Source organism: Crassostrea angulata, chromosome 10 (assembly GCF_025612915.1).
Source record: "Crassostrea angulata isolate pt1a10 chromosome 10, ASM2561291v2, whole genome shotgun sequence".
Lineage (NCBI taxonomy): Eukaryota > Metazoa > Mollusca > Bivalvia > Ostreida > Ostreidae > Magallana > Magallana angulata.
In genome coordinates, this window is record NC_069120.1 from 6,298,104 (window position 1) to 6,310,197 (window position 12,094).

Sequence of the window (12,094 nt, forward strand, 5' to 3'; positions counted from 1 at the left end):
TATCATCTTTCACTCGGAAAAAATTCACAGGAACGAAAACAGATTCCTTACGGAGATTTATAATGGGGAATGTTTACATATTTTCTCCATTCGGAATACACTCGGAATACATCGCGCAATATTTCAACGTTATCATCCGGGCTTGATGCAATGCAAATTCTCCGTAGACATCACATTTTTTAGCATTGTGTTGAAACCTGATAAGCTAACATGCAGGGGCGTTTTGACTGAGAAATCTTGGAAATTTTTCATACTTTTGAATGAACATCGTTTGGATCCTGAGGTATTTATAAATATCAAACAATTAAGCCAAACGTGAATCCAAAATATCTTGGGACAGAGTATAGTTCAGACTCTAATTCACATTACCAAACACAATGGTACACGAGGATTATACATGTATATGAAGAATGGCTTGTAAGTCATGTGTTTAAACAATAACACAGTTACATACATTACAAGTTAATGACCATTTATTTAGTCATGTACTGATATCTCACATATACATAATATCATAAATTTTTTAGACCCTATCCTATTTTTCTTAACAATTCATATGCGATATTTTTTGTCATTAAGCTAATACTCAGTTTTAAAAATCCAACAAATTCTTTAAAGAGAGAGAGAGAGATCAAATCAGTGCTATTAAATGAGCGTTAATTTAACGTGAATATTGGACAGAATTAGAAAAGTAATCAGTTTTGTCACTTTTTAGCTTTACGTGTTTTTATACGGTCCCTTCACGCGGACGTCTATTTGGAACCGGATGTATACAATACGATATCTGGGAAACGTTTCATTGCATGTCGTTAGTTGCAACACATTGACTTGTTTTGAGTGGGGATGTTAACAGGAACACTGGAAATGTAAACAAAAGTTATTGTAGTGTTATTTCATCAGTTCGGAATTATTGGTGACATGGTGAAAGAGAAGCCGAATTCAATAAGAACATATGACAAGGACGGATTCAGACGTCGGGCAGCATGCCTGTGTTTTAGAGATCAAAAAGAGGATGAGGTTTGTGACAGAGTTTTTAAAATATTTACTTTTATTTGATTTTTTTTTTCATTTTTATAATAACGCCATTTTTCAGAATGTGTAAATACTATCTATCCTCCATTAGGCTAATCATAATCCGGTTATCTTCATAGCATTTTTTTTTCATTCATTAATGATCAGGTAGTGTGGAAATTAAACAGTACTGTGTAACTGGAGTAAAATCGATAATAAATTAAGCATGTTTTATCAATGAATTTACAAACATTCTTTTTATTACAACGTCATTATAATAATTGTTGAACCCAATGATTCGTGTGATTGATAGTTTATATAATGACATTGAACCCAAGTATTGGATCAAGGAATATCAGCATGTTCAGAGAATATTTAATTTGTTCTGTAACATTACTGTTTGAACCTTTTGAAACAACAACAAAAATCAAGTCCATGGTTATCTCCAAAATTTTAGAATTGAAATGAAAGAATGGGTTTCTTCACTTATGATCACGTATAGTTTATATTTAAATTGACATTGATGTGACCGATTTGTTCCTAACCAATCACAAACTAGATTAGTGAATAAAAATCTAATTTTAGTAAAACACATGTTGGGGTGTAAAAGGAAAACAAACATGAACCAAGATACCACTGTATCTTTGAGGTTTATGTAATGAACTTAAAAAAGGAAAACCATGACTCAAAATTTTACTCTATGAAAAAACTCATGTATAAATCCAGCGTATTTTCTTTTGACAGAATATACCCTAATTAGTTTTTCAGCTTTTTCAAGCACAAAAATTTTTGGTAAGTTATAGATATAAAAGTAATTTTAAGTCTATAAGCTTGACTACCATAAATCATCTTTGAGCATTGTGTGAAAACGTAAATATTTATTGAATATATATAGTCAGCATGAAATGTGAACTTCATGTAGAGTATGCATTAATATGTCAGGTAAATGCTCATGGATGACAGTACAAGTAATATATTTCTCTGTCGTGCCAACATTGAGTGACATATCCATATTACAATAGATAGACCCTAGCTGCAGGACTGTAACTCCCAGTCTGAAAAAATTTGGATGGATGACCTGGGATACATAAGATTAATCTGTGTAAAAAAAATTAAAAAAATAGCGCAGGATTTTGATTGCCATAAATTGCAACTTTTTCACACATAAGTAACCGTAGTTCCCAGGTTGTCAATCCAAATTTATTCAGACTGGGAACTACAGACTTGAAGCTAAAATAGGCTTACTGGTAGTGAGTCTTGAAAAAAGATCAAAATGACACTGGAAGTCATTTCTTTTGATGGATGATATTTTTAGTGTTCAAAACCCAAGGAACTGCACATTACAGAAAGGTTTCTAATTTTTCCTATTTTTAAATGATTTTTGTCTTTACTCTGTTTAACTGTGTGATATTGTGTCCCATTAGGATTTTTTTGAGAAACCAATAACTCTTACTTTTTTTTTTACTGTTTCAAATATTGACTTTTTTGGATTAAGAGTATACATAAGATAAAATATATTGTTTGTGAGCAATTGAGCAGGTGCCAGGTTAGAAATAATGCAGTTTTTGCATTTCAATCAATTCAATAGTTAAAACTTTTAAATAGACAACAGTACTATGTAATAAATTTTTTATTATAACAGTAATTTGATCCATAGAGCCAGGGATAATGAAATCAAACTCAACCCTTCGCATCTCCTGATGATCCCAACCTGGCAACTTGATTTGATAAGACCTTTTGGATCAAGTAACTGTTATAATAATATATATGGTCAAGTCTGAGCTAAGAAGAAAATTTAGCATTTTCGGAAAAACAGTACTAAAATGTATTTGTAAAGGGACATCAAATTGAATATCTGTGATAGACCTTACAAAATGTACAAAGTTTGCATTTGTAAAGTAAATTTACTTTAAGAGCTTCATTTTAGGGGGCATTTAGACCCTTAAGTCATCATACATAGTGCTTTGTTATATAGTGACATCAAAATAAAAAAAGGATGCTAAAGGTGCAATAGTTTGCTCCTCTACCTCCATATTGATCAACTACCAGTATTTGGATCATGAAGTAGCTTCTCAAATAGTGTAGATGTGTTTTGATCCAAGAGGTTTGACTTTTTCTCTCTTTTCAGTTATTGCTTGTGACCAGCAGTAAAGACAGAGAGAAGTGGGTAGTGCCAGGGGGAGGAATGGAGCCCACAGAGGAGTCCCACACCACGGCCGAGAGAGAGGCCTTGGAGGAGGCGGGGGTCAGGGGTACTTTAGGGAGATACTTGGGCATGTTTGAGGTACACTCTCATAAAAAGTCAGAACAACCTAAAATATCGATCAAAATAGTTGCTCCAAACATTTAAAATTCTGTTCACCAAAAATTCTAGTTTTCTATCCAAAGCAGAATTAATATGCAGTCCAGGTGTTATTGTTTATTATGATTCATTGTTGAACTCTTCCATGAAATCTTAAAAAAGGCTGTGGTGGAAAATGCACTCTATAATTTTTTCGGAAATAGTGAAGCATTGTTGCACTGGTAGACCCCAGTTATCTTTCCTTGTTCCCTTAGTTATCTCCCCTGTTTCTGGCTGAAGTTAACTAAACCAGACACCTCTTTTAATGTAGCTCAGCAGGGCTCTAGTAATTTGTATATTAATGAGATTCATTGTAAAAGCAAAACATGTAACACCACCTGTCAAGAAGAGAGCAAGAATCAATGCCTCCTGTTTACTTTGTTTTTAATATACCCTGCACATTTAGTGTAAAATAATTACACTCAGAGTAAACTATTTTGTTAATACCAGTATTCTAATATCTAGTTAGGTCAGTTTGAATTAATATGATTTATACTTGTGGATATTTATCTTTTGCTATAAGACCAAAGTCACTGATTGTGGGGAATAGTGACTTGATAGGTTGTAGAAGTGAGTGCAAGCTTGAATGACTCAACTACATACATACAGGACAATGTACTAACATGTTACAATTGTTTCACTGCGCATTAATCAACGCTCTTCTGAATTCTTAATTCAGAATCTTTGTATCTCTGAAGCATGTTAAATTTAAATGTAAAGTATTTTAGTTTATTGTATAGGATTCATGGTTGTTTTGAAACTCTTGTTCAATATTGGAGAAGCTCAATGAACCTGAACTGATAAGATATGATATCCTTGAAGCTTTTATTATGACCGGTATAGACAACAGAAGTGTAAACACAATAAGAGGACCCAGTCAAATAGAAATAACGTTATTGATTTCTCGGCTCATTCTATCACTTGCAGAGATCTTTTTTCCACAGAAAATTACATGCCTCCATCATTCTGGACCGCCCTTTCATCCGTAAGTTTATGGACTTCATCAGTGGAAAAAGTTAACATTCTTCACCAAGTCAATACTTAGGAAAGACACCATAGAAGAACTTGATAAATAAATAAACATCCTCTACTGATGTCTGTAAATCGGTTTCTCTGATATAACCCAGTACTTTGTCATATTCAGGCAGATATAAGTGAATTTAAGTTGATGTGTGCCAACACTGCCACTGCTGGGCTCCCCCAGGAATCTATGCTGCTGGCAATGTCCCTAACACCCGGTTCTCATTATGCACACCTGATTAAGAATCTCTGTGGTATACTAACATCAAGAATTACCTGTCATTGACTGAAATTTTATGCTCATTGATTTCAACAGAACCAGTACTCTTAAGAATAATTATTAATAGCAATCAGTTGAATATGTGATGTCTAATGCATTGTACAGATGGTTTTTTAAATTGTTTAGAAAGATGGTTAAATGGGTATTTGGCAGCTAAATGTTTTCCACAGAAAAAATCTAGCAAAACCAGAGACACAGGGCACTAGCCCATCGTGCAGTCACATTCTCGCCAATGCCAGGATGTTCAGAAGCTGTGGTGATACCTTATTTAATGATCTGTCAATGTTCTTATCGGCATTATCTTGTACCTATATTCTTTCCATTGATATAAAGCCATTAAAAACCCTCTGCAGAAAGGGTTTTGCATGCATGGGCACATTGAGTGCTATGGAATCTCTCAGTGATGCTTTAAATGTTCTGTTCTTTGCCCTTCTATCTGGAGAACATTACAATATCTTCACCAAGGTCAATGCCTGATATCACAAAACATCAATCAACAACTGTATAAGAGTTTTCAGATCAATATCTAATATAGAAAGCTACAGTTTTTTTTTTCTAAATGATTGAAAACATTTGTAACTTGAAAGAATTTTCTGGATTTAAACTTGTAATTTTCCCCTGTAGAACAAAGAGAAGAAGCACAGAACCTGGCTGTATGTGTTTATTGTGACAGAGCTTTTGGATGACTGGGAGGACAAGAAGTCAATGGGTGAGTGGTGGACATTGGCTGGGAGGAATGCACCAATGTGTACGGGTGTAATAGGCAGCATATCACCAACACAAAGTATTATAAATTAAGGGCTAGGCTTTGAAATTCAAAACCGTAACATTAGAGCATACCAGTCTCTTTCTTATTGTAATGATTTTCAATTCAGTATTTTACACATAAAGTTGATATATTGTACAGTAAAACATTCTTTGTATGTTGATATTACCTGGTATAGGTCAAGTTACCCCAGTTATTATCTTGTCCATAGACCAGGTATTGTTTAGTTTGGTCATTGAACTGTTATGTCAGAGGTTTGTAACCTACTTTCTGAGATACCTACTTTCTATGCTGGGGGTAGTTCAGGGTGCTCTACTCCTATAAAAGGTCACCGAGTTAGTGACCTGTTCATGTCATTCCTCCACTGTGTCACCCTAGCAATGGATGTCATCAGTCGTCGAGGAATCCCTTCTAACCTCAACATTGTACATGAGTGAATACCCAAAACCTATAGCTTACAATCCATTCTAAGCTGTTATGTTGAATTTTTTGCAGAATCAGACATACACATATATACATTTACACATTCACACTTTTATTCACATTTATATTAAGGTTTTGTTTTAAAAGAGATTCATATTATCAGATCAGTGCTGTACATGTATACTTACATGTGTATCTGATCAAATGGAGGATATTTTTTCTCATGATTCCCTTATACAATCTGTTTAGATAAAGCAACCCTTTCTGCTGCACTTCTAATATGATATGCTCAGAAAATCTAAATATCTCGGATCTGACTCATAATTTACCGTTGTCCTAGTTCTTGGACAGCTCTGTTATATCTGGATTGAAGCTCTCCATCAGTTATGTGTGTATTCAACTTAACGATGCATTACTCCAAATATGCATTGAAACAAATTGTATTAGGAACAAGAACTGCGGAATCCTCTGTGGCAGAATATTGCTAGATCATAGACAAGCTTTTTCTACAGCAGATTAGCTATTGTTGGTTTCTAGTACCAGTAGATGTTGTCCTGGAGTCTGCACTAAGATTCAGAAACTTGTCCCTATATTAATTAATTATCTAGATTTTCTGTGCTCCAAGAATTGATTGGGTTGATTACATTACAAAATTATCATTAGCAGAGACTTCTACTCTCAAAACCAGATTATTAGTCTGTATATATTCAATAACAACAATATACAAAGTGCTGTGTAGCAGTCTCATTGAGGTCTTAATATGATGGATAGGTTGTTTTCTGTTTGTTCTAAATAAGATATTAGAGAGCCATTGCCTCCCCAAATTTTATTTTGACTGTCTGCTGGTAGCTCTTTCATCATCAAAGTGAATTATCCAGTGATTTTTATTTGATCTCTACATATTTAGTTCCATCGATATCACGAAGCTGTGCCTCCCTGTTTCTCTTGGTCCGTGGCATGATGCTCAGAGATGTGTTGAATTATTAAATATTGATGATGTTACATTTTATGCATTGATTTTTGCAGGAGCAAAATCACTCAGAAGTAAATTCTCTTATTTTATCAACCTGTTATTTAATCAAATACATTTTTTGGGTATGAAAATTGAGATGAATGAGCTATGAAAGCATCTAAAAGATAATGAAATATACATAATATTGATCAATATATACATAATATTGATCAGTATATTGATCTATTAAAAAAACAAACCATCAGAAATATTGATTTCTTTGGTCCATGTACAAAATAGAATTAAAAAGATACATATCATCAGCTGTACTTTGATTAGAATTTGGGTGATGAATGCTAAGATGGAAACCAGTTTGCTCTAGAATAGAGGGGGCACAAAGGGATTAAGTGTGAATGGATAAATTGTTTATTATTTCCATAATGTATCATAAAAAAGAGTAATGGCAAGCTTTCATGGTCCCCAGGGAGGGTATCATGATATATATGGTATGGATCATCAGAGGGGTTGTAATACATATGTCGTTAAAATACAAACCTCAAACATGCTATAGGCATTAGAGTCTCAATGAAAAAAAAAAATTCCTTATTCCTATACTTTTCAGACTTTGGGCAACATAGGTTCTGCTTAATGAAACACACACATAATCTAGGTGTCAGAAGGGAGAAAAATTGCATTAGAAGATGACAGAGAAAACGGGAAAAAAATGCTCTTTAAAGGCACCAAAAAAAGGAATCTTTTCCCACAGAGATCCCTGTACAGTGAGAGCCTGGAGCCAAATGCTTACTTTGTAGCCCATTTTATATAATTTTTAACATATCACCCTTTATTGATACAAAGTATACCGTGATACAGTGATCCATAAAGTTTAATGGGTTATTTATTGGTACTGCAGGCTCTTTAAAACCTCTGGCTCTCGAAATATTATCTAAAATTTACATTTCTGGAAAATTAATACCAGTACTTGAGCGAATTATATTAGGACAGTATGGCCGTAATATCAAAATATGTTTGTGGTATTTTTAACATTGTTCCATAAAACATACCATTTGTCCTTGATCTGTTACACAGTCATGATGGAGTTAATAGCATCACAGAAATATTTTAATATGAGTACCTTGTATTGAAATCCATTCATTAGTGAAATATAAATACGTTACACTTAATTAACTATATGCATGTACCTGTATTTACATATACTGGCCATAATTCATATCCAACCCATATACAATCATCTATTTATTATGTAACAATAGATTTCTTATTCTATGCGATTACCTAATTCCATGATTCCATTATTTTGTATCAAATCATGAGATTATAAATCATGAAGCTAAACTTTAATGAAGATTTCATAGAGTTCAGAAATGTCAGAAAATTTAAAATCAGCATGAGGTTCGATATCGATCTCCTTGCAAAGTTGCGCAAATATTGAACTCTCACATTTAATAAGGAATTACAGTAATGTATACTGGTAGATGTTATAGTTGTAACGGAGAGTCTGGCTGATTTAGACCTGTGATTGGTTTGTTTTTTACAGGTCGTACACGACAGTGGTTCACAGTGGAGGAAGCGGCCCAGAGGTTGTCCCACAAACCAGTACAAGTCAGCTATCTAGATCTACTGAAGAGAGAACAAGACTTAGTCTCGTGACAGCCCAAGTGACCCCCTCGCCATCAGTTGATTCGTTTTTTCTGCAATGTTGTATGAGGAGTGTACAATGATATGTCACTAAAGTAGATTCCTTTAGAACTCCAGTAATTTCTGGGGAGAAAAAAAGATTGACTGAGAGGGCATTAACTAGTTGAACTTCAACTGAATTATTTGTATGTTGTCATAGCATAGACTCTAGAGTTGTTTCTTAGGAAAACGCACAATAGATTCACTGCATTTCAGCTGGGTTTGTACAACAGAACTAAATAAGGAAGAGTGAATGTATTATCTCCCAGAAATGGTCGCTAAAGACCTATCCTTTGATGAGATGTCCCATCAGTGACATACATTGTCTTTATCCAGTTCAGGGATCTACCAGAGCAAGAACTTTACATTTTGAAATATTCATTGCTGAAATATTTATTGCCAATTCTAGCAAGTGATCTTTTCTTCATTTTCACATCTAAATATAAAAATAGCTCCAAAGAGCACTTGCAGGAAGCGGGACAGTAAAAATAGAGAACTCCCAACATTACATCAATGTGCTAAAATAAGAGCATAGAAAATTGATCAAGTGAAAGTAAATCTTCTCCTGTGGTAATGAATATTTCAATTGATTTTATGCAGATAAAAAAAAATTGGTTGGCTAGTGTAACCATGAAGATAAAGTGTGAAACAATTGGTTGAGTTGTTAAACAAGTAGGTGTAGGCAATATATATACTGTTGAAGCAATACGTATAGAAAGCTGGACTGTGAGAGAGAACTATTAACCGACTGTGATATGAAGAAGTCCAAAGGGAGTGATGTAATTATGCAGTTTGATGAATTAGGTAGTAAAAGAGATGTATTATTCAAGAACTGTCCTAGGAGTTGGGAGATTGGATATAAAGAAATTGAATTTGGTTGTGTATAGATCTCATACAAATCATCAAAAACATAGAGTCGTGATGCATCAATTTTTGGTTTCATTTTCAATTATCCCAATCATAAATTTTTTTGATCTTGCACTTGGAGGAAAAGTCGTATAAAAAATCATTAAAACGAGAGAGAAAGAGAGAGAGAGAGGCTCCCTGTGTGATGCATATAATTCACATGATACATTATTAAGTTGTTGAGTTTTGGTTATTGTTGGTAATATAAATGTTATATATAAATGCACTTTTCCCCATCCTCTTTTCTAAAACATTCCACTGTCAAGCTGTTGATGGATTCAGACCACAGCTTTGTTACAGCATTGTTTTATAGGTCTTAAAAAAATTGATCAGCACTGTTTTATAGGTCTCTGCAGGGACGGTTTCCCTCAGATTTATGTAATGTATGAACAGTATATCTCACTGTAATGGGTCATGATTAATCCATTTAAACATCCTTCCAACTTTTTTGACTGAAGACTATAAATTTTGAATCATAGATTTTGCTTTTTTCATTAAGGTCAAGCAGCTTGACATTTCTCTTGTCTTGAACAAATATGAAATGTTTTTTGTATTTTGTAATTGACAGCCTTGCCAAAACTAATGCTTCCTCTCAATGTACAGATCATTCCCATATTTCCACTGTAGGATTTTGAAATCATTTACACCCACGGAGTATCAGCTAGTTCATGATAGTAGAAAAATGTAGTTGATACCTATTGATTTTTGTGGTTGTGCTTTTGTTAATTTTTATATATGCGTCTAGTGAAATACTTTTATGTCATACATTATATACGTAAGTGAACCCTGTTCATTATCAGTATATTTACCTAACTATTTATGTTGTATTAATTGCGAGTCCCAAGATCTATAACGTAATTCTCAACTACATGTACTGTCTTTCGCCTCGACAAATTGTCAAAAAATTTGATCAAATGAATTGAGAGAAGAATGTCACTTGATATTTTCAACACTGTTGTAAAAAATATTCCTTACTTTTATAAATCTTTATTTTTTCATTCAATTCTTTTTTTGAGCTTTTTAAAAGAGCATTTTATTTTACCTCGTCATATACTTTATATTAGTATTAAGAATTTGAAAGAGGTATTACTGGCTTTATAAGTCTTAATATTTGAAACAAATAAATAATACATAACCTTGGTACATTTGTGTAGAGTTAAATCTCATCAATAGCTATTAATCAGTTAAAATATACTATGTACATATTTGGTTACACTTATATTTCATGAATAGCTATTAATCAGCTTGAATATACTGTGTACCAAAACAGTATCGAATCAAACAGTATTTAAATGAAGAGTACTTAGTCATGCTTTTCAAGACTCAGTCATTGTACATGGAATTGTTATGATTTCATTTTACTGCTTTATTTTGTTCCTTTTTGGTGAACACTGTTGATAGGTTATTGTTTATAATGCCAGCTCCTAAATTCTTACATCATTTTCCTAGTTGTTTACATTTCACAGCTACCTTGCACTTGTAAGCGGACATGATCCTGCAATATCTTGTTTTCAACATTCTTCCAAATGCTTTATGGCACTTAGACTGCCAATAAGTGAGTGAAATTAAATACCATCAAATAGAGAGAACCACTGTTAATGGATCATTTACAGATACATGTTTTTGCTGTATGATATTCAAAGCTTACTCAGTGCTGAAGACAGGGAATGTATTGTGAAGCAATGCAAGGTAGCTGGTGTTTCAAGGGAAATAATCCCTATGTAGATGCTAAGTAATAATTTTGGTGCTTGTTTTTCTTCCCTATGTTACAACTGTTAAAAATTTGTATATTTTTTAATAAAGATTTTTAAAATCCCCCAAATACAAAGGACTTATCTTCTTTTTTTTTTTGGTTTGTTTAGAGATGTTCATTTGAGGATCCTTGACACCCCAAGACTGAATTTCTTTAACAGAATGTCACTGTGACAACATGGCGATTTCAGTCCATTGTGAAACTCTTTTTATCATCTATGTTGGGTGTATCTGTAGAGCAATAGATATAGCTTTGGTCTACTGAACTGTCGGCCGAAAGTTCCTATACATAAGAGACTTGTTTTTCTAAATAGTGATAATTTTTTTATCAGTTTATATTTCCCCCCTTTTCTGTCATTTTCTGTCACATATCAAATTTTCATATATCTAAGAAATATACAGAAAATCGGGCTGGAAGTTTTACCTTTGTACTTTTACCAAAAATTTGGAAGACCCTTACATTTTTATGATGATTCATATTGGATTGAAAATAGTTCTCTTGGAGAATCTGTACCTGGGTACACGTTCTCAAAGAGAACCAGTTACCTATATTACATGTACTAGGTTACGAGTTCTCCAGGGTGTGAGAGCTTGTTATAACCATATCACAACTAGGCAAGGGAGGTATTTAGCTGCTGGTCTAGCTCCCGGTGTGAAAACATTTTGATGGACAAACTGGAGCTACAGTTCATTACATGTTAAAAAGTTTCAATTTACAGTGCACAACAAACTTGAGCTAGTTTTAGACCGATTGACCTTATTTCAATTCAACTATCCAATTTTTTTTTAACTGGAAGCTACAGACCAGCAGCTAGACAGACATGCACCTAATGAACTCCCTGATGACGGATATAGACTGACGAAGTGAATAACATTGTGATGTCAGCTTACAATTGACTCGCAATGCTGCTGGGCAGTCCTTTTGATCCGAGATCACACACCTCG

At 33.7% G+C, this 12,094-nt stretch overlaps 1 protein-coding gene across 1 annotated transcript; it reads left to right on the forward strand.

The window, feature by feature from the left end:
• The first annotated feature begins 774 nt into the window (after positions 1-774).
• LOC128166790 (diphosphoinositol polyphosphate phosphohydrolase 1-like) lies at positions 775-11,214 on the forward strand. Its single transcript, XM_052832171.1, has 4 exons — positions 775-1,017; positions 3,140-3,295; positions 5,277-5,361; positions 8,352-11,214. The coding sequence occupies exons 1-4, from the start codon at positions 919-921 to the stop codon at positions 8,462-8,464; spliced, it is 453 nt and encodes a 150-aa protein (XP_052688131.1). The 5' UTR covers positions 775-918; the 3' UTR covers positions 8,465-11,214.
• Positions 11,215-12,094: the final 880 nt, after the last annotated feature.